At 43.9% G+C, this 24,332-nt stretch overlaps 1 protein-coding gene across 1 annotated transcript; it reads left to right on the top strand.

The window, feature by feature from the left end:
- Positions 1-61: 61 nt before the first annotated feature.
- On the top strand, positions 62-22,124 carry atg5 (ATG5 autophagy related 5 homolog (S. cerevisiae)). Its single transcript, XM_048260755.1, has 8 exons — positions 62-166; positions 760-928; positions 1,455-1,582; positions 2,942-3,020; positions 5,087-5,249; positions 5,942-6,036; positions 12,082-12,199; positions 21,567-22,124. The coding sequence occupies exons 2-8, from the start codon at positions 821-823 to the stop codon at positions 21,701-21,703; spliced, it is 828 nt and encodes a 275-aa protein (XP_048116712.1). The 5' UTR covers positions 62-166; positions 760-820; the 3' UTR covers positions 21,704-22,124.
- Positions 22,125-24,332: the final 2,208 nt, after the last annotated feature.

Below are 24,332 nucleotides of genomic sequence, written 5' to 3'. Positions count from 1 at the left end.
CGTATGTATTTTGTTTATATTTTTATTTATATTTAACATTTAGTTCTAGTGGTATGTCAGATGATGTTGAGGTGTGTCACACGAATCATGACGTCTATCCGGTTCTGGACCCCTGTAGTACACAGGACTGCTCTGCTCGGAGTAAAACAGGAGAACGCAGTGGAAAGTAAGATGCCTTTTAATAGGCGTTTCGTATCGCCCTCTATTTTATCATTGTGGTATGTTTGAATGAATGAACGAACCGGTGTCGTCATAGCAAATAAAAACTTGGTCAGTCTACTGTATCATTAAACATGTTATGCTAGTTACTTAGCTAGTTGCCCAATGCTAACAGTTACCATTTTAGCTTCCTATGCCATGTCATCAATTCAAATGAAGTTGACCCGTCAGGTGATGACAGCTCATAGTGGACCATTAACTGATCAGCATATTATTTGTTAAACTAACGTTACTTCTATTCAAAAGTCACATCAGTTAGCCAGTTAGCTGTGGCTTAATGGCAACACAGCCATGGTATAAGTTACTAACGTTAGCCAAATAGCAGGACAACGTAGTCAGGTACCCTAGCCAGTTAGCTATGCTATCCTTCTTAGTTTAAAACTGACATTAATCTTAACGTTGACATGGTACAGCAGTTTTTCAGTGACTGTGTAGTCACTGATATAACTTTATTGTGTTGTACACAGAAGTACATTGTAAACTACTTAGGAGAGTCACTCAGCTTGTTACCATTGATTTGCCATGCTATATTTTTCTCAGGTGTCTCTAGTAGTTTGTGAGTAGAACATCCTATGTATGTGTTGCCCGGAGAAACGTGAGAATGGCAGATGACAAGGATGTATTGCGTGATGTCTGGTTCGGGAGGATTCCAACGTGTTTCATGCTGTACCAGGACGAGGTCACTGAGAGGGAGGCTGAGCCCTTTTATGTGGGTATTTGCACACCCTTATTGTGATTTAGTGGGGAAATGATTACCTAATTTCCACATTTTCATTGCTTTTCTTGTCTGGAAATGTCTTAGGTAAGAGTTATTATTAGTTACCCTGAAATCAATAGCATACCTGAGTACAGCTAGATGTTTGTGGCCTAGGTGATATTGCTACTTAAATCTCCAATACTGCATTATTGCAGCCTAGCTTCTCAATTAAAATATAATAGAACATATCTTATATTCTGAAGAAGTGTTTCATATAGTTATGTGAAATAAACTAGTTCTGAAAATGTACTGCATATGCCATGTAGTAGGCTAAATATGTGTTCTGTTATCTTAAATTCCTACCCTGATAACCACAGGGTACTTCCCCACTTAGATTCAGTAGAAAACCTTAGTCTGTGTGTTTGTTCAGGCCTACCAGTATATTAAATCATTCACTCACTAATAGGGAATGTGAAAAGGTAACATTATGTAAGATGGCATCATGTGCATGTGATGATGTGTGGTTCAATATCCACAGCTTCTCCTGCCAAGGGTAAGCTATTTAACCCTCGTCACTGACAAAGTGAAGAAGCACTTTCTGAAAGTGATGAAGCAAGAGGATGTTGAGGAGATGTGGTTTGAATACGAGGGGACACCTTTGAAATGGTTAGTGGCTTTTACATCTTTATTTGGAGGATGTCATGTCAAATGTTATCCGTGGCCTACTGGTTAGGGAATCCAAAGGGTGGCCAATTTGTGGGTCCTCCCAGTGAGCCAGATCCGCTTCAATTGAATGGGCCCCATATCCCTCCACTGATTTTTTAAAACATTGGTTTGGTAGTTTTATCATAATCTTGCTATTAACCAAGAAACAGCACTAACAGTTAGTGAAGGTACCAGTCATGCATTTCAAAACAAAATACTGTAGTTGCTGATTCGTTAAGTTCTGTCAATATTCCATTATTGCCTCTCAACATACAACGACTTAATGATATCTTGACCATATATTTAGAATTTATTTTGAAAACACAAAAGTAGTAGTCATTTAAGTGCAATGATGATGATCTGTAATCATTGTTTAATACATACCATTTATCTTTCAGCCATCATTAAGACATGGCTAAAAATGTATACAGATATGTCAATCCTTCCGTTGCTTAAAACGCCAGCATATAGCTGGTTAAACTTGTCTGATCGCGTGCATTTTTGTGCCATTTCAACTGTCTGCACTCAGGCAAGTCAAGAACTGATGTTTTAGTGAAGCTCAATCCAAACTTGGAGAGATAAATGGAAATGCATTGAATGTCAACAAAGCGCTGTGTTACAGTATGCTTACACTTACAGTACGCTCAGTAGTTCTGAACGACACCACAGCAGTGATCTCTAACTTCCCACCGGCCTATAATCACCAGCCACTACTGCCACTAGACTATCTGGATTCTGAGGATGCCTGTTCAGACCTAACCTCACACAGAACTGCTTCCGAGGGGCCAGTCACACGATTAAAATTCATTGAATGCCTTTAATAGTGAGGGAATAAATCAATCTTTATTGCTTGTTAGATTATCTACCTCTTTATTCCAAAGAGATAGACATCGTGTTCATATGTCCAAAGCAAAGCATGATCCAACTTATTGATTTGACAAAATATTCAGACGCATTATGTTTTATTGACACAAGGGGGCAGTATTGGCTTGGCCAGCGCTGGATGGAAACAGGCATAGTCAGCATATTATGTGATGCTTATGCCTTCAGTTCACAGTTCTGTTGCAGTGTAAAAAGCAAGAGTATAATTTGGTTTAACAAGTATGAAATTGGAGACAGTTGAATTGAGAGATTTAATTCAACAAAAGTATTTGGTTCACCTCAGAGTCCCCTCATAGTGTTTCTGTATTATTATTATTATTATTATTAGTAGTAGTAGTAGTAGTAGCATTTCAATCATCTCGCATCAAAATATGTATTTTTTTAGAAATGAGATTCATTGATCATGACCTGATCTTTTGTTTACTCTTATCTTTGAAGGCATTACCCAATTGGAGTGTTGTTTGATCTACACGCATCGAACACTGCCCTACCCTGGAGCGTCACTGTGCACTTTAAGGTACGTTCTTCATTCAGGTCTATAACTCACTCTCTGATGAGAGTCATTACTGGATTATTGGCTAAATACATTTTGTATAAATAGATAGATTGATAGATAGATAGACAGATAGATAGATAGATAGATAGATAGATAGATAGATACATGCATACATTGATACATAGAGACATTCAGTTATTCATCAATTTCTTCCTCTGACCCATCCATGGTTAGTGAACACACACACACACACACACACACACACACACACACACACACACACACACACACACACACTCACACACACTAGGACCAGTGAACACACAGTGAGTAGTGAGCACACACAAACACCCGGAGCAGTGGGCAGCCATTGTTGCGGCAGCCATTGTTGCGGCACCCAGGGAGGAGTTAGGAGTAGGGTTGCAAAATTCCGGGAATTTTCAAAGTTGGAAACTTTCCATGGGAATTAACGGGAATATACGGAAATTAATGGGAATAAACTGGGAATTTTTAAAATGGCAAGTTAGTCTATAACAGGGAACTTAAATGTAGTGGACAAAACCCCATCTTGCAGCATAATATTTGTTAAAACAACCTGATTTAATGCAATTTCAGCCACATTTCTACCCTGCACATACGTCAATCTCATGCACACAGCAATCAGCATAGGCTACTAGACATAAAAGAAACCTATGGTGCGTTCATGTGCATTGGGAAAACCCATTCCTAGTAAAATTCCTAGTAAAAAAATGTCATCTCATGTGGGAATAACTGGTGTGAAACTGGGGGAAGTTTGCAAACAGAGTTGCCCAGTTATGGGCTTGTCGTCACTTTTGTCCGTCACTCAATGATAGTCAGTCAATGTTCCAACCAATTGGATTTTGTTGTTGAGTGGCATGGTGTATCTTGGGCAGTTCAGTGGTTCCTGTGTTGCTATCTTAGGCTAGTAAACCATAGGCAGAGAATGGGATTCCCGCTAGCATGGTAGCTAGTTTTGTATGCTAAGCTAAGCGAAAATACGAACAAACAAGTCATATTGCTTATTACGAAACAAAATGTTAATGTCTGTATATGAAACAGTAGGAATTACCAAAAATTCCCAGTTAATTCCCGTAAATTCCTATTAATTCCCATAATTTCCTTTAATTCCATAAAAAGTTTCCAATTTGGAATATTTCCAAAATTCCCCAGCTTAACTTCCCATGGAAAGTTTTTTTTTAAATTTTTCGGCCCTTTGCAACCCTAGTTAGGAGCCTTGCTCAAGGGCACATCAGTCTTGGATGATTCCCAGTCTAATTCCCTAACCAGTCTGCCACGGCCAGGAGTGAAGAATTGTGTGATGGAGTCATTATATTGTGGTCTAGTATAGTTTGATTTTTCAGCCTTTCATGTGGATCTTTAGTGCTTTAAGCTTTAACTGATTCCAGGAGTCATCAGCACCTACATCAGGCGTGTCCCTGACATGAAAGGAATAGATTTTTATTAGTAGTGCGGCACTCTTCTGAGAACCTCCATTAGCTTGGTGATTCCACCTCCTCACTCTTAACGATTTTAGTAACTCGAAAAGCAGCAATGTCTCATTTACTGTTTCTTGCTGATCTGTGTGGACAAGCACAGATTTCTTGTGTTTTCCACTTGGTTTCCTACATTCTCCACGGGGGCAGCCGTGGCCTACTGGTTAGTGCTTCGGACTTGTAACCGGAGGGTTGCCGGTTTGAACCCCGAGCAGTTGGAACGGCTGAAGTGCCCTTGAGCAAGGCACCTAACCCCTCACTGCTCCCCGAGCGTCGCTGTAGCAGGCAGCTCACTGCGTCGGGATTAGTGTGTGCTTCACCTCACTGTGTGTTCACTATGTGCTGAGTGTGTTTCACTAATTCATGGGATAAATGCAGAGAAATAGTACTATATATATATATATATATATATATATATATATATATATATATATATATATATATATATATATATATATATATATATATATATATATATATATATATATATATATATATACTTATATATATATATATATATATACTTATACTCATACTCCTTGATTCCTCATGCTTCTGGTCTGTGCTTTGTAGAGTTTCCCTGAGCGGGACCTGCTTCACTGCCCATCCAATTCTGTGATCGAAGCCCACTTCATGTCTGGCATCAAGGAGGCTGATGCACTCAAGCACAAGGGCCAGGTGATCAACGACATGCAAAAGAAAGACCACAAGCAGCTGTGGATGGGCCTTCAGAATGGTGCGTCATGAAATCTCTCTCTCTCTGTCTCTCTCTCTCCTGAAATCTAAGAGTGAATTCTCTAAAACCATTTCATAACAGAGCTCAAAGGCGCAGAGAATTGTGTAGGCGCACAACAGCCCCCATCTATTTTCATAACTGGATTTATGGCTTAGCAGTAGGTTTTTAGAAACAACAGAGATCCCCCCTCGCCCCTGCCAGCGGGTCCCTGAGTACAAACTGGGTTTAGGAAGCATCTCCACCACAGACTCCGACAACCATCTACGCCCGTGGTGTGAGACGGAGGGGGAGGGGTTAGTGGTAAGGCGAGAGAGTCACATTTGCTGACTGCGGAACTGAGGTCAGCTCACCTGGGAGCGTGTTAATGTGTCAGCCGTGGTGGTGGGGAAGCAGGCCGTGAACACCCACGTGGGAGTGTGAAGGGTTCCCGCTCTGTGTGCTCTGTGCCGTGAGGCATAGCTCCGTGTGGCTTGGCTCAGCTGATCCTCTTACTCTCACCTCAGCGCAGCTGCCAGCTCATAATAATCCTCCACTTAAATAGTCAAGAGTTCAAGCACAAAAGTGAAGGTCTCCCGACAACTTTTACTCACGATTTGAGCATCCATTTCAGATCAAGATTGCAATCCTAATGTTCTCACTGGGAGGTTATAGTTTGCAGTGTGAATTTTTTTTATCTTCTTTCTTTTCTTCAGATAAATTTGACCAGTTCTGGGCCATGAATCGAAAGCTGATGGAATATCCAACTGAGGAAGGAGGCTTCCGCTACATACCTTTCAGGATATACCAGGTACCCCATGAACCTTCTCTGCTGAAACAGCAGCAGCATTGCAGGCTCTTCTGGGCCTCTATGTCATATTTTGGTCAAGCCTGAGTGTCCCATACTTTGGGGGGAGAATGACCCAGGCCATATTCTGAGCTGTTGCTTGTCGATCCATACTCAACTGTTACTTGCTCTACTTCACTGACTGTGCGGCTCCTCTGAGAAAGAAAGTTTGGGTTCGTGGCAGTTGTAGGCTTGTCCCAGCAGAGGGCACCATATGAGCTGTAGAATGATTGCTTGGTACCCCATTGGTTGCCACGGTCAGACAAGTGCAGATGCATAATGAGATGCCTTCAGCATGTAGTGTCATCAGATATGACTGTCTACTGTGTGTTCACTAACCATCTGCATGTCATGAGGTGGTGGTAGCAGAGTAGCTAAGGAGCTAGGCTAGCATGCAGTAGTAGTAGAAAGCTGTGGGTTAAATTTCTGTTGCCACCGATGTGACCTTGAGCAAGGCACTTAACCCCAAGGTGCTCTGGGGAGAATGGCCCTTGCAATAATTGTAAGTCGCTTTGGATAAAAGCATCAGCTAAATAAATTAACAATTCTAAAGTATAGAAAGTATTTCTCTTGATGTTAACCTGTTGAACTAGTTTATGGTGTCCACTGTTAAGTTTATATTCATTTTTTAGCATTGTCAGTAGTTAGCCCACGTGGAGAATGGCGTGCATATCAATGTGTGACTAATATCCTTTGTGAGAAGCTGTAAGACGTGCTGGAACTGGTTTTCATGTCTGCCTTCATACTCTATATGTTTATGATGAAATATGTATTGGAAATGTGTATTGGAAGATGTGAAAATCACAAGCAATGGTGCAACCCATCTGTACAGTATGGGTTACAGATTTAGACAGTAGATGTTGTTACTATAGTGTGGAGTTGAAATTCGAGGTGTATTTATTAGCTTTAGATGTGTAAACATATCAACCCTAATTTGCATATGAATGCAATGTTAAGTTAGCCCACTGCTTTATGAGAGCTAGTGGTCTCTGAAAATGCATTTGAAACCATAATCAAAGCCGTTTGATAAAATGTTGGGACATTGTGTAAATGCAAATAAAAACAGAAGGTGATAATCTACAAATCTTGTAAACCCATAGCTGCAAATAGGACATGGACAACATATGAAGTAGATAATGACAAATTTGATTATTTCATGTTTTGAATTTGATGCCAGCAACATCTTTCAATAAAAGTGGAGACAGGGGCATGTTTACCATTGCTACTTTACCTCTTCATACATTCTGTAAATGTTTAGGAATTCAGGACACCACTGTCCAATTCCCTCCTTTTTTCTTTGGTGGTGCAAAAGACCAGCACTGCTTGTGGCTAAAATCACTAATGTCTTTATATTATATTTATTTGGACCTTGCCCTATAGTGTAGGCTAGGTGGATTGCTTACCATAGCCATGCTGGTCCGTTTTACATTAGATCATCAGATAAAGCACTGTAGTATAGCTTGGACAATTTATGTGGCTAAAATTTGATCTAGGCTTGCTGTTGTAGTTTTTCCTACCAGTTTGCTGTTTAAACTCAGTTGACAGATGCCGCTCTGAACTCTCCTGCCAACACCAGTTACCTTTCCTGCTTGTTCTCTCATCAGGTGCGATGCAGGGAAGCTTTCTCAGAGCAGACTTGACTCACTGGAGTAAACAAACGTTTTAATGATAGTTTTCCTCTTCAATGAGCAATTACCGGCAGACACTGAACTGTAGGCATGGAAATGGAAGTATTAAACTCTGGTCGCTATCAAACTACTTCTCTCTCATTGAGACCATCTCTGAGAAAAGGAAACGTTAGATCATCCATGTAAGGACAACCCTATTTTATTTTCAAGGGCTTTTGAGATCTGGGGTTATTACCTTACAGTAAAATTAATTACCCTACTATACGTCACCGCTGCACACATGAGAGTTCGTCAAGGACACTGGAGGAGGGGCTGCTTACATAGCCTACTCCCCTTAATTATTGCAAATATAGACTTGCTTGCGACTTAATTTTTTGTGAGTGCTACTTTGTTAATATTTGGGGGAACTGCGAATAAGGGGCTGCGATTGCGAATGAACTGCAGAAACAATATATTTATATAATATACAATATATAAGTATTATATTGTTTTGTATTTGTATGTCGCTAACCATAACCATATTATCATACGTCAAATTAAATCCAAAATGTTACCATACTCTAATGATTTACGAACCGCGCCACGCCTAGGCACGCCTGTTATTGGGGCATTCTTTTGCTGAAGAGGGCGGATTTTCGAACGTGATTGGGTGGAAATGACTCAATCCAGTGGGATGCACAACCAGAGGTTGTATGCCATTATGAGGCTTGTTTCTGTTCTTGCTTAACTCCACAGAATATTGTGAAATAACAATTTCAAAACATTTTTACACACGTTCTTAGCAGCAACACAAAGTAAAGTTTGGTTGCAGTCCAAGCAGGGACGTCACTAGACCCTTTTTACTGGGGCAGGTGCCCCAGTATTGAACTGCTGTGCCCCAGTAAAATCTCAAGTCCAGGTTCAACTACACGATCGCAAATTTTTTGAAATTCTGACTTCTAAACAGACCATTTTAATGCAGTTTTCAGAGGAATAGAAATACCAACAGAGAAAGCAGCACCCATCTTCTGTCCGACTCACATGACGTGAACACAGTGCCCGTCTTCTGCCAGACTCGCATGACGTGAACACAGTGCCCGTCTTCTACCAGACTCACCTGACGTGAACATTGCCTACCTGCAATAGGCTATCACTTCACTGCTTGACACTACCCCACATGGAGAAATGTTGCACATTAACAATGGAGAGAACCTTTCAGAAATTATTTATTGTCCGATTGGGTGAGCAAAACCATAGCTTTTGGTGAACGGAGATGCAGATCATCCCCCTAATTTATTTGCACCATAAGCTATTTGCTACAATATTTACATCTGTTACAACAAGTCGTGACTTATGCTCATTAAACTTTTAATTTAGGCTACAACAGCCTAATGTCGAGTAGCGTAGGTGAGACCCATGTCTGTATCACTGGGTTATTAATGCATGATAGGCCTACGCTATAATATCTAATTTGTAAGGAAATGTAAAAGACATAGATTAGACTAATGACAAAACTGTAACAATAAAATCATTATTGCAAAGGTAATGTGTTGCATAGGCTGTACCAGCTTAGTGTCAATTCAAAGACCTATTACCATTTTTTGGATTAGATTAGTCAGTCTCTATACTGTTTTCATGGACAGCAAGAATCCGCTTCGATCGTTGTTTGTTGCTTATCTCCAGTGGTTCAACAGTTTCACTTGCGCAGATACGCACACACATTGAATGAATACTCCCACCACAACCCCCCAATGATTTCACTCTTTATTTGATAGCACTACATTAAGAAATATTTCCTAATCTGGAAAATGTTTGGTTTAATTTTCTTTTGGTCCGCAGTTCCATGATACCATTCAATTGTGCCACAAATTAGGCCTATCCGCGGACCAGCAATCTCCTTGTCCAGGAGGCCCAGATAAAGCAAGCTCTGTGAACAGAATACTGTTGCATGTCCAGTGTAGCCATGGGTCTGTCTACACGGAAAATGACAAGTGTCTTGATAAGGAACTCATAACGAACTCTTCACTCAACACATGGCAAAGCAAGCATCTTTACAACAAGTGGTTCCCGAGTAATACAGTTTTGAAATTGCAACAGATTTCTACATGGTCTCCAACTTTGGGCCCAAATTATAATGTATTCTCATCTAAACTACAGTATGTATGTCAGTATAAATATTTTTGTAAATTGCTTAGCCAGAGTATCCCACCATCATGGTTCTTCCTATATTGCCAGATTCCAGACAATCCCACTTACAAACACACACACATACACATATATAATGCAAAATTATGAAGAAAAAAATCATGACACACAAATTATTTTTTGACTTCTTTTCTTAATATAAAGGCTGACATAAGACAAATATTATCACATCATACTTTCCCAGATATGGGTAGCCCAGACTGTCCTGAAAAATGAAGATATAGCATAGATGGCCATTACAATGGCCAGTATAACAAGCTTATCTTTTAACTAGCTGGTTATTAACTGCTAGATTAACTAGCTGGTTAGCTGCTAGCTAACACAGGTGACCACTAGGCTACTGCATAATTTCATGGAGTGCACTATGTACACTATTTTTGACCATTTCTGAATTGTGGAACTCAGGAAATATGCTTTGTGGTTATGAACTTATTGCAGTATCATCATAACTATTCCACCTGTGTATGCATGGTTAAAATTTTGAAGCGCAAAATAGGTTACAGCAGAAATATTTCCATCCATATATAAAACTAAGCAAGTCTAACCTCTGAATTTCTTTTTAAAGTGCACCAGATTGATGCATTTAAATCTTAAAAAATCCAAAAAAAATTCTTATGGGGGAGCATGCCCCTGGATCCCCCGAGGGGGGCTTGTGCCCCAGTGCAGCTCTACGTCTAGTGACGCCCCTGAGTCCAAGGTTTGGTTGCTATTCAAACTTGTTTCATGATCTAGTGCCAAGACTAGATATCGTATTTGTGGAAGCACTCCTTCGCAATGAGTGGGAAGTCATCTTGATTGATACTTACCCCCCTTAACCCACCAGCTTATTGACATAAATTACATGGAATGAATTGACTGCCAATTATAGGCTGGGTATTACATTTAGCTCTCTGTTCTTGGTAATACTGTCATTCTCTCTCTCGTTCTCTCTCTCTCTCTCTCCCTCTCTCTCCTTCCCCGTCTCTATCCATCTCTTTCGAGGTAAAGGAAAGGCTGGTGATGCTCCAGTCCCTGTCACCATGTGGTCCTTCGGCAGGTCAGGTGTCAGGTGATAGACTGAAAAGAAAAGTGTGGTGGCTCAGGTGCATTGTGCTCTCATCTGTATTAATGGGGCCTTTTGTTTGATGCCACACTCAATAATTAATGGCCACCCATTTTAAAAATGCAGCGAAATAGCTGTCACTTCTCACACTCTTTACCTGCTGTCCGAGGCCCTGTGCGTTACATCCCGGGGGAACGTAGCTTCCTGCCAGTGAGTCAGAGTTTCTGGAAACCGGATCGGCGCCGAGACAGCCCACGCTGTTCACCCGCTCTCCCGTCCGCGTCTCGTGGCCAGGTGTTAGTTACACAGCGGCGACACCCGAGCAGTGCGGGCCACGGTTTCCTTTTCACGGCTCCGCGCCGGGACGCCTATTGTCTGTCGGTAGGCCCGTTTGTCAGCTCAGACAGCTTAGTGACAGCAGCGCCGGGCCCCGCGTGCCAAGCCCTGACAAAGACGCCTGGAGCGGGCCCAAGCCCAAACGCTCCTCTGTGAGCTCAGATTAAGAGATCCGGACCATCTCATTAGCTTTGGACTCTCACGCCACCTCACCACCAGTCTTTTGGTGTGCTGATATTAGTTTAGGAATGCCCTTGTTGGCCTATTTGTTTACCTCATCTTCAAAAGTTCTGTTGTTGTTGTTGCTATTGTTGTTTTCAATGAAGGCTTGTTTTGACTAAAGCATAAATAGCTAAAAGGAAAATATATAAATGGAAAATATTTGTACAATCTGGTGTATCTTCAACTTTGTTTAAGAAGTCATACAGATTTTTCTGAGGTTTGTGCTTACGCGACAAGAATATTGCTCTTGCAGACAATGTAAGCATCTATCTTTAAGCATACTTCCTATCTACAGTTCTTAACAGTTGCACAATGCATGGATCTTTTCAAGCTATCCTTAAGTCTACCCACATGTGGTTTAGTAACATTATAGACATTTGGTGTAACACTACCAAGCTACCTACCTAAAAAACTTTCAAAAACCTTGCTTACATCATCAACATCTTTTGGCGATGTTGCTAGCGATGTTGTGCTGTGAATACCTCTTACATTTTCACAGGGAGATCCATCCCAGACCGCAAGAGCATAGTTCTTCTCAGAGACAAGTTGCCGTAGATTCTGACAGTTCTTTCCATTTTTTCTTTCCTTCTCGTTAAGGCCATGAGCGAGAGGCCCTTCATTCAGAAACTCTTCCGGCCAGTGTCACCAGAGGGTCAGCCCTACACACTGGGAGACCTTCTGAAGGAGATGTGTCCTTCGGCCCTGCCCCAGGACGGTAGGTACCACACCCACCCCCCCACACCCCCCACCCTCACCCACACACATACGGTCACACTGGGAGACCTTCTAAAGGAGACGTGTCCTTCTGCCATTCCCCAGGATGGTAGGTAAAACACCCACCTCCCCCACCCTCCCCCACACAAATACAGTCACACTGGCGTTGTGAAAGTAAAACAAAGTCCAAGCAGAAAAGCGAGGGTTTGATGTAGACATGTCTGTGCCTAGCAGACTTTGAAAAGGGGGCTCTACAGGAAGCTGAAGAAGGCAATCCAGTCTCTTCAAAGCGTGCAAGTGGCACCGTGGTCTATCACCTTTTCTTTTCCCTCTTTTTCTTTAGGAGAACCAACAGCACAGACACACACACACACACACACACACAGATAAGAGCAAACTGTGAGATGAGAGCACCAGAGTGGAGAGGACAGAGGGGAAGTGGACCCGACAGGAACAGAGTGATAGAGTGATAGATAGTGAGAGAGAGAGAGAGTGAAGTGAAGAAAAGAGGGGGAGTGCAAGGAGGCAATGGTGGGGAGAGGTGCAGCCAAAACAGGGGCACTGTCTGCCCCCTCTACGGAGAGGAAGCAGATAAGCAGACAATGGCAGCTGTGGGACCGAGAACCCACACGAGAGACACCAGCATAAGTTTGGGGGGGGGGGGGGGGGCATGAAAGATAGCATGAAAGGCCCTTAGTCATAGCACCCATTTATTTGTGCGCAAAGGGTGGGGGTTGGGTGGGCCCTGATAGAGGGAGTCGTCGCGTGATAAAGGTGAAAGTGGTGCATTGTCTCCAAAGCTATTTTGTTGTGTTCACTTCCCCTCCCTACCAAGGAGATGAGTGGCGATAGAGAGAAAGGGTCTTGGTGTTTTTGGATTCTAAAGCACGAGGGCATTCGCTGGCGGTGTGATGCGTCTCGAGGCGCAGTGTTGTGACTGAGCCGATAAAAGGTGCTTTTCTGTGCCTTTCCGTCTCTGTGCTCTCTCTCTTTTTCATCTCTCAAGGGAGTTTTTGTCATAGTAGATATAACCAGTGATAGCAGTTGTATCTGTTATGACACTGCTCAAAAAATGAGTGTGTGGGGGTGGTGGTGGTTTGTTTTGGTGGGTGTTGGTGTGTTTGATTTAGTTCAAAAGTTCGCTGTATTTCCCCTCGATGGCTGCTGTCCACTGTGACGTTCAGGTTTGAAAGCGAAAAAAAGAAATATCATGGTAAATGATAGCAAGATGTGCTGTCTAAGTGGGGGATTCCCACGGCAAGACGAGATGTGTAACCCTGAATTCTGTACCATCTCTTGTCCTCCGCAGTGGAATAGCATCAACAACAACATCTTATGTCAATTACCCTGCCAGGATTCCCAAAAAGCCTCAGAATGTTCCATTCCCTGCTCCCACTAGGAGCCTCATCTAGGACCAGAGTTCAAGTGGGATCAGAGTCAGAGATCCAGTCTCTCCGTTGCCCGTTCCCATCGCAGTGCGTCGTCACGAACGGATGAAACGAAACCTTTCACCCGCAAGGATGGCAATTCTTGCTCCGACCCCAAACCGAAGTGAATTCCCCCTGGTGATAGTTATGAGGAAGTCGGATGTTTTATATTTATCAAGACTGAGAGGGAGAGACAGAAGGAGAGAAAGAAAAACCTTTGCGGTAGTATTATTTCAAATAAACGACGAATACAGAAAAATCCCCACCCAAAAAAGAAAGCCTGGTCACAGCCCACGCAACAAGTGGTAAGAAGCCTTGAGTAGGCCCGCCCACCTTCCCGCCACTCGGGTATCAAATAGAGAGCTCCATCAGACAGAGGCCTGGTGAGGCACAGGGGGTTTGTGGAGTCACCACAGCCTGCACCACCGTGTTCGGTTGTGGGTGGGGGGTGCTGAAAAGAGTCCCCATAGTTTCAGACCTATGTCTTCTTTTCTCTTCTTGCTGGGGTGGGGTCTGAGGCACAAGCGTTTAATTGAAGTGTTTAGTGATGTTCCAACTCAACCACAACACAGTTTCAGTTGTCCTTCAGGCATCAATGAAGTAATCTGCCTGTCCATGTATCTATCCCTCTGTCTGTCAATTTGTGTATTCATCTAATAGTATATTCATATACCATCCATCCATCCATCCATCCTGGCACAGTAGTCTGATTCTGGATGAACTTGTGAAACTTCTGATTCTCCCTGTCCCTCCTGTGCAGTCCCGTGCTATGGTATGGCAGTCCTGTTCTTGGCCTCTCGGGCTGTGTAATTGCACTCGGACTGTTGGAGAAACACTGTCTTGCGGTCTGGATAAATATGGGTTGGCCACGCTTGAGCTGCCTTCGTGCTTGGCCCTGTTAGCAGTGCAGCGCTCGACCACAGCCCCTGCTCTGAGGGACTGACTGACTATGCGCCAAGGGCTACCGAAGACTGTCTTGGCCAAGCCTTGGTGTTACATGTAGTTGCCGATACAAAATAAGCTGGAACCAAAGGTTGGCTGCCAAGACAATCACATCCTGCCTTCAGCTCTGCAATCAGTTCCTCAGGGTTCCTACGCAGTATGGAAAACCTGGAAAAGTATGGAATTTGATTTTAGTTATTTCCAGGTCTAGAAGTGGCCGCAATGTCGAGAATATGGTCAGAACATTTTTTGAAAGTTTTGAAATTTGAGTATGGAAAAAGTATGGAATTTTGAAATGGAAAATGTGTAGGAACCCTGGTTCCTTACTTTGTTGTGAGTCACGTTTTTTAAAAAAATATCTGCATTGTGAGTCAAATTTAATTTAATTTAATACTGCGTATAAGTGAAACAAAAAATGAGTCACTCTAATTTTCATACCTACGCTATTCCAAAGCAATACAACACAGCGTGTGAATGGAAGAACCCATGCTGTGTCTTGATAAGTAACCATGTCACCAAGACACCTCCAGTGCCAAAGTAAATAATTGCATTGCTTACCTGTTGTGTGTTCATCTTTTACAGGTGCATTTTATTTGCATGATTGACAACGACATCCTGTGTTGCAAACTTCCAGTGGAGAAATGTGTAAAAAGTGTAGAATGGATTTTTCTGCTGTTGATTTGCATAGCCACTCCCCATATGTTAGTACCTGCTCAAGGGGAGAAGCGAGCATAGTGCTGGTCTCAATACAGCTCGTATGAATCCCACCCCCAAATACACACACACACACACACACACAGACACACACACACACACACACACACACAGATATGAATGACTAACTAGGCGCTGTAAAGACCTCTGAAGCTCGCCTGCAAAACAGCATGGGGATTTTGAATTATCGCACCTTTTGAAACTTTTGCAGGGACTAGAAATCGGAAATTCAGGCGTTTTGCTCTACACACTTTTGTCCTCTGCCTTAGGGTGGATACTGTGACCTTCGGTACATTTAGACCGCAAGCATTGATTTTTGCTACCCCAAACTTGCAATTCAACTTGCAGTTAGCTTCAATTAAAGGAAAATTCTAGTTTTTAGCACTTTAAGGCCCTTTTCTGGTTTGTTTTGGATGAACTAGAGTGGTGGACACCGACATTTTGACGATTGGTCCTGTCTCGACTTTTCTGACTTGTTTTGAATCGCCTTTGACTTCTCAGGGTGGCTGGCAATGGGCATACTGTAGTAGGCTACTCAAACATGTCCTAAAACGACCCTTAACGTTCGTTTTTTCAAAACTGTGCAACTCACCGAGTGGTTAGTGGTGTTCTGTCGTGTTTCTGTCGTGTTTTATTAGGCATTTTGTAAAATCCCATTGATTTCTGTTGGAAGACTCATTGCACGTTGATAGCTGCGCCACCGTCTATGCTTCAGGTTCAAATATTGAGTGGTTGTGAATAGTTGCACAATAGCAAATAAGACGGCTGGAAATCATACATTGCGCCGATATATTTGCTTTTAATAATCAACGAACACCACTAACCACTCGGTGAGTCGCACAGTTTTGAAAACGAACGTTAAGGGTTGTTTTAGGACATGTTTGAGTAGCCTAGTTCATCCAAAACAAACCAAAAAAGGGCCTTAAAGTGCTAAAAACCGGAATTTTCCTTTAACACCCGGATCTCCTTATATGGGAGAAGATGACAGCTTTGGATCCTTTTTAGTAGGTGAACTTCAGAGGTCAATTAGGGCTGGATGAACCCCTACCCATACACACACTACACACTACACCAGGGGTGGGCAAACTTTTTGGCTCAAGGGCCACATTGGGTTTTGAAAATTGGCCGGCGGGCCGCACAACAACCCCCCCCCCCCCCCCAACGGCACACACATAAAAAACACATTTATTATAGCCTATAATTTAGTATGAAAAGTATTTGTTTTAAAATATTAATTGCTTAAAAATACTGCTAATTTTATGCTGTTTAAAGGTGCCATGTGTAAGAATTGAGGTAAAAATATCCAAAAAATGAGCTACACGCATCAAAAGAATGGAAGGAAATAAGGGTGATGATGTCATTAAAAAAATTACAAGGTATAGTGCTGAAGAGATATCAACCTGAATTTGCATGCTAAATTACTAGCCACAGCCCGACAAGTGTCATAATACCAGTTTCGGCCATGGGAGGCAGTATGCGGGTAACATAACCGCCAGCCAAACTGCAAATGCACGTGTCTCGGTTGTTACTCTAGGGTAGACAAACTCACTTTCTGGAGGTATACTGCCCCATCTTTTTTGGAATGTGGAGTATGAATTGATTTTTTGGCAGACATTACACATGGCACCTTTAACAAATGTATAAATTGTGCACTGTCGCTTTAAGAGAGTCGCTTTAATTCACGTTTATTTCTCAATGATCTTCTGCCTGCTCCGCTATGGCTAGTACCTACGGCTGGGCCCTCTCACAGTTTTTAAATGGTCAGTAGTGGGAACTACTGTTGCCTTCATGATTTCCTTTTAAAACTTTCTTATAAGAAGGAGATATCAATTATCACCAATCACAAGCCAGCTGGAACCTGCGGCTCTCTCTCTCCCTCTCGTGAGTGCAGACGCGTTCCCAATTAAATGGATTGCATAATGTTCACGTTAGATCTGCTGCAAAGGAGATAACTAAGAGTTAACTTAGTTTAACATGATGTTATCTCTATTTAACATGATGTTTTGACATTGACATTGTAAACGTTATCTAAGGAGAGTGAAAAGCAGTTTGCAGTAAAGCTAACCAACGTCGTCTCTATCGCAGGAAAAAAATAGCTAGCAGCCTGATAACTAAATGAAATGCTCGGTGGGCCGGATGAAAGTGCTTGGCGGGCCGGATCCGGCCCTCGGGCCGCAGTTTGCCCACCCCTGCACTACACTCACACACTTTCCCTCCACCTCCGTGCTGCCCCTGACCTGTGCTAGTGGTCAGATTACTGTATGTCCCTCTGTAAGCATCTGCTGAGTGCTGGTGTGTTAGAGTGAAACCTGACTCTAACCTGAATGAACATGAAACCTGGAGGAGGTCCGGGCATCCAGGCGAAATCCAGTGGTGATGGTGGTGATTAGAACACAGGAGGTGCCGGGGAAACAGCCCAGGCTTGTATGTTTATGTTACAAACCACACACAGCCAGTCAAATGCAGTGTGTTGAGGGATGCAAGGTAGCACGATTGTAAGCTTGTGAAGGCCATTAATCACTTTTACACACAGACACACATATTTCCTCTCTCTCTCTCGGTCTCGCTCTCCCACTACACATATAAACACACCTAGAGGCGAGTGCCTAGGCGCTGGAGAAATCAGCGGGAGCCTCTTCAGGCTTCTGTTTCAGCCTCGGACTCTGACAGAGAGCCTGTATCAAGATGGGTGGCTTATTAGTGTGGTAATGAGAGTTAAGCAGTTAGTTTATCGGAATGTGAAAGTAAGTGTGTGTGTGTGTGTGTACGTGGTAGCAAGCTTGATGTATCAATAAGTTGATGGTGTGGGCGGACCCGTGGGTGTTTGTTGTAAGCGCAGTAGGGTTGTGTGTGATGGTGTGTGTGGTATCAATGTGTACAATGGTGTGTGTGTGTGTGTCTGTGTGCAAGGGTGAATTCCCCTAGCTGTCATAGTGAGAGTGAGAGTGAAGACGCACCCACCCCTCCGCCCTGCGTCTCTCCCATGGGGGAGGAGAGAGGCGAGGGTTCGGAGATAGAGCCTTGGTGCACTCGCACTATTACTGGCCTCCAGCTCCGTGTCCGTGCATGCCAGGACCTGCTGGCCAGAGACTAGGTTCTTTTTAGGTTTTGGGTCTCTCTCTCTCTCTCTCTCTCTCTCTCTCTCTCTCTCTCTCAAATCAATTCAAATGGTGCTTTATTGGCATGAAAGAATAAAGTCATTGTTGCCAAAGCACAGGTATAACATGTTAATATCAACTTTACATTAATATTGGTATAAAGATAAAATTTAATAATGAAAGGGAATAAAATAGATAAATGGTAAATGCTACTAATCTATCTCTCTCTCTCTCTCTCTCTCTCACTCTCAGTTGTCACAGTCTCTTACCTATACAAACATCCATTCACAATACACACACACACACACACACACACAGAGATATGCACAACTGTATCTTATTCTGTTTCAAGACCGTCCAGGATTCACAAGCCCTTGAGTTTGCTGGCTCAGTTTGCTACTATTTGGGTTTGCCACCAAAGGCCTGCACACCTCCCTCACTGTTTTTCTGTGTTCCTCTCATCTGTATTTGAATATGCCACAATTTTAACGGCCATCCCGTTATGACGTGTTGATGGTTTGTTGGATATGATCACATGGTGTTTTCTTCATATATATTCTCTCTCTCGCTCGCTCTGCCTCTACCTCTACCTCTTTGCAAGTTTATGCACGGTGGGTTGAAACGATCGTTGGCGATTAGTCATAAAGGTCGGTGCGAACTCCACCCCTCTCGCCAGCGCGTCTCCGCCCTCTCCGAGCGAGGTGCTGTGCCTTGAGGGGTGTGGGGGGGTTGAACGAGGGGTCAAAGAGGGTGGACGTGGCGGAGGCTGAAGAGCAAAGGAACCCGACCTCGGATCAAACCCTTGCGGTCACTCCTCACCTCCACCTTTTGCTCTCTCGGTGAGTTTTGACTTTGCAGCCCCAGTGTCCCCAGAAGTAAGGCCCCAGGCTAGATGCCTCTGCAGTGATTAATATCCGTTTTCCACAGATTTTTGAAATTGCGTGTGAGTGGGTGGACAATGTAATTGGGCCTTAGCTCTTCTTTGGAAGTTGCAGACTCTGCTCCAGCACTTTCTGACTCGCTCTTTGTTTTGTGGGAGATATCTGGTAGCGATGTCTTGACTGCCTCGGAAGGTTGTGACCCTCATGCGCCAGTCCACTCACCCCTCCATGCACCCTCCCACACAAAAACGCAGCACCTCCCCTCACCTCAGCCCTCCTCCACAGGTCAGCCCCAGGGAACCAGTTTGTTCAGATTTGATGTCAACAAATAATAGTAGGCTAACGTTGAAGGTGCAGTCAGGGATTCCAAAGGAGATCACGTTGTTTGTGTTTATGTTTATTAGCAGATGCAATTTTGTGCAAAAAACGTAGCCTACATTATGTTAACCAAGGAACCAAATTAAACACGCCAGGGAGGTAACCTTCAGTAGCCTATTCCCAGATGCAGTTTCGTTTTTGTTATACAGTCAATGCTTTCAAGCCCTGTGTTGCTAACATACCTAGGCTGTGAAACTAAGGTCTAGCCTATTGGTGGGTTTAATTGAATTTGAGTAATAGGATACCAACCATTTACATCTGGAGATAGTTTGTAATTTCTGTAGAGCTCACCAAAATCATAGAAATGATACAAGACACTTATCTCCTATAATCCAAGATAGATTTTCTTCGAGTTGTTAGGCTTTTGAGCATTTATTTTACCAAATGACATGGAAAACAATTCAATTTCATCCACATATCCTTATGTGGATGTGGAGTAGCACAACAACGCTACTACTAAGTTAGCTTAAAACCGTGAGAATCAAGCAAGCCTCACGGGCCGTCACGGCCTTAAAGTGACAGGCACTCAATTCGACCTGCACATCACCAATACAGAGTGTAATGACATAAAAAAGAGAAGTCTATATAGTTTATACAGTGTTGTGCAAAAGTTAAGACACCCATGCTAAAATTGACTAAAAGGAGGAATATAAATCTTATCTTTTGGAAATTGATCTTAATGCCTTAATTTTTAAAAAAGAGGAAAAATCAAACATATAAGGACATCAATTCTTTTTGAATGTATCATGTATGGTAAATAGATAAATGTTATTATATAAATAAATGTCTTAACTTATGCACAGCACTGTACATTCTAAATAGTAATAGTTTGTACAGTGGCCTGTGATTAAGCTTTATTTTCTGTAATTAATTGTAAATAATACTTTTTCTGTTGTGTGTGTTGTGCCATTTCATTTTTGTTTCATTTCAATTTCTAATAATAATGTAAGTAATAATTACTAATTATGTAATGGTGCTCCTGGAAAAATGTCTAGGGGAAACACTGTGTCTTATACAGTAATGTACACATTGTGTACATAGTTCAGGCAGGCCACGGAGTCACGCCAGCAACATGTCAGCAATGGCACAGGCTGAGAAACTGCATGCAGAGCGTCTCACAAGAGTGTTTTGCACCAACGTCTGCATCCACAGCAGAAGGAGGCTCATTTGTTCTTGTCTGCGACCCCTGTTGACCTCTGACCCCTGTGCTGCCCCACTGACGTGGGCTGCCGCGTGTGATGGATAGGCGTGTGTGGCCGTGGCGGCCAGGCTCTGGTCAGGCAGAGGTGAAAGAGGTCCCACTGACCCATCCACAGCGGCGACAGTTACACTCACACACAGGCACTCCCCTTCACTGCCAATTAGCCCAATTCAATTACAGTCAGCTTTCTAGTAAGGCTCTCTCTCTCTCTTCTGCCCGTACTCTGCCTCTCTCTCTCTCTTCTGCCCGTACTCTGCCTCTCTCACTCTCTCCCTCCCTTCCTTGGGACTCTGTCTCATTACCGTTTTGCATCGGTTCTCTTTCTCTGACTCTTTTTGCATCGGTTCTCTTTCTCTGACTCTTTTTGCATCGGTTCTCTCTCTTTGTATACTTTTGTATAATTTCAATTTATTGTGCTTATAGAGCGGCAAAACATTACACACGCTTTACAGAGTGTAGACAATCAGAGGGGAGAAAAGGAAAGGAAGAAAGAAAGAAGGCCCATGGGTTACAGGGGGGAGGAAAAACTCCCTAGAATTGGAGATACATATAGGACATAATCTTAACGTTATTTTACTTTTGCCACGGACCATGACTGCTGTCTGCTGTCTTTTCCCTCCTCCAACTTCCTGTTGTTTTCCATTTATCTCCCAACTTCTCCAACCTGATTTCTCTCTCTCTCTCTCTCTCTCTCTCTCTCTCTCTCTCTCTCTCTCTCTCTCCCCAGATGAGCCAAAGCGATATCAGGTGGTGATTCACGGCATCGAGCCCATGTTGGAGACGCCTGTCCAGTGGCTGAGCGAGCACCTGAGTCACCCGGACAACTTCCTCCACATCAGCATCATCCCGGTGCCCAGCGACTGAGTGGGAACCCTCCTGCGAGTGGCGGAGGGAGGGAGAGGGAGCATCGCCTTGTTTGCCTGATGACCAGGGGTGGTTTGGACGGAGCCTTCGTGTTCGGTCTCTCTCAGCGGAGAGCAAAGCGGTGATGGGTTTTGGGGGGGGGGGGTCAGCGAGCGTGAGGCAGCGAGCGTGAGGACTCCGTGTGAGATCACCCGCTCTCCACCTCACAGCAGCACTTTGAAAAACTCTCTCTCTCTCTCTCTCTCTCTCACCTCCCCCCTTTTCTGTTTTCTCACATCACTGCGTCACAACGTCTGCTTCCTTCTCTGCATCCTCTGGTTGAAGAGGGTGAGGACATACAGACTCCCTCCCAGCCAGCAGGAGAGGCAGAGGGTGCTATACGATGGAACAAGCTCAACTCCGGGCAGCTCCGGTGCCCCCCCCCCCCTCTGCCTGGGGCAACTGGAAGGGCAGGATTGGAAAGGAAGACTTGTGGAAAGACTTTAAAAAAAAAAAAAAAAAAAAACTGCTTCTGCTGTGCTGCCTAACCTCTGTGCTGTCTTACCCTCCTCTTCCTGGCCACACTCCCAACAGACAGACAGAGAGCCTCAGACAAGTGGGATTCTCCATTAATGTTGCCTTAGTGTCTTGATTCCCCCTTCACACACACACACACACACACACACACACACACACACAGACAGATGCAGTTCCACAGCGGACGACACAAAGCTTTCTCTGAGTTAGTGTCGTCACACTTGTCTTTTTTTTACTCCTTTTTTTAAATGTTCTCCCGTTCTTTTCCTTTGCCCACAGCAAAGTTATCTCACTTATCTGCTACAGCACACACACACACACACACACACACTCTCTCTCTCTCTCTCTCTCTCTCTCTCTCTCTCTCTCTCTCTCTCTCTCTCTCTTCTGACTTCTCCTCTCTAATTTGAGTGTAATTTACTTCTCGGTCGCCTCAGATCTCCCCTCTCAGATCGCTGTTAATTATCTGTCGGAATCCTGTTTGTCGTTAAATGCGACCACTAAACTGCAGCGCTCGCTGCCAAATCCTGACGGGGGGTTGATTAGAGGCATCACTCATAGCCATGCCATGGGGGGGCGGCGTGGCGAGAGAGGTGTGAAAAGCTGGAATGGAATTCGCCCGTGTCTGTGTCGGCGCCTCTCATGTCATGGATAGACACACACATGCATGCACGCACGCACGCACACACACACACACACACACGCCCGGAGTCGATTTAAGCTGAAGGGGATTTTTCGGGACCCCTGAGCTTGGTGGTGATGTCACAACTATCGCCACATGCCACACATTACTTCCTGTGCGTGTGCATGTGAGTCAGTGAGTCCCGGGGGTTGGTTGGGTTTGGTTGGGGGGCTGGGTGAGTGGAGGGGGTTGTTTGGGTCCATCAACAGCTTTTCTGGGAATGTAGTTTATTTCTGGCGTGTGGGAATGATTACAGTGACGGAGTAAGACCGTTGTCTGTTTGTCCTCGCCTAAACTTTTTTTTTTCCTTTTTTTTGTGTGTGTGTACCTTGTCTTTCGTTGCATTCTTCTAATTCTTCCAAACATCTTTAATCGCTTTGGCTCTTGAGTCTTGATCACTTCTAGTCAGTGGTCAGCCATTTCCTAAGACCCTGGCACAAACATTGGAAGACTCAAAGTTGTGATATTCCCCCCTCGGCCCAAGTTGCTTTTGAGACAAACCAGGTCCACACGAGGCCAGTGACCTGGTCGAAGCGCCGGTCAGGAGGGTGGGACTTGTGACACCTGTATATTTGGGCAGCGATTCCACTAAAGGTCAGCAGGCTGTCCACAGACACTTTCGAGAGGTGAACTGAGGTCAGTTCCTCAGTCCCCCCTGCAGTTATCCTCATTTGTTTGCCAGGTTAATACCCCCCACCACCACCACTACTCTCCACTTCCGAAGTCCTTTTCTGATTGGCTGCTTCATCTCCATCAGAGAAACAGCCAGCAGCTCCCCTCCACCGCCCTGTTGAAGACGAGGGTGACAGTTTGGGGGCAGAGGTCGCGAACACAAACAGCATCCGTCACACCCGGCCACAAAGCACTTTGAGAAACCACAAGACATGTTTTTTCTCTCTCTCTCTCTCTCTCTCTCTCTCTCTCTCTCTCTCTCTCTCTCTCTCTCTCTCTCTCTCTCTCTCTCTCTCTCTCTCTCTCTCGTTTAAGTGTTTCCTAAGAATACTCTCCGTTCCTTGCCGCTTGCGAGACGGCTGAACTTAACCGCTCAAGTTGAGTTGCCGGTGAGACAAACACATTTGTTTGTGTTTAGCCGACAGGGATGCGGGGAGGGTACAGTCAGACAGCAGGGAAGCAGACGCCAGAGAAGGGGGGGGCGAGGGGTGGCTGAGACTGATTATTTACTAATAGGAATCAGTGAGTGTTTCCCCCTGGGACAAGACCGTCAACACACAGCCAGCAAAGGGTGGGTTAAAGACCGGGGGGACTGACTGAGGCTGCTATCAACAGGCTTCTCAGCAGGGCCATTTCTGTGTGTGAATCTACCCGATTGTGGGTTTAGAATAAAAAAAAAAAAAGACAAATCTGTGTGAATTTCAGCTTGTTTACAAACATTGCTGTCTATCTCTGCACTTTTCCATGGAAAGCAGTTTG

This window comes from Alosa alosa, chromosome 13, assembly GCF_017589495.1.
Source record: "Alosa alosa isolate M-15738 ecotype Scorff River chromosome 13, AALO_Geno_1.1, whole genome shotgun sequence".
NCBI classification, from domain to species: domain Eukaryota; kingdom Metazoa; phylum Chordata; class Actinopteri; order Clupeiformes; family Clupeidae; genus Alosa; species Alosa alosa.
The sequence above is the reverse complement of the archived record's forward strand: the minus strand, read 5'-3'. Positions and strand labels throughout refer to the sequence as shown.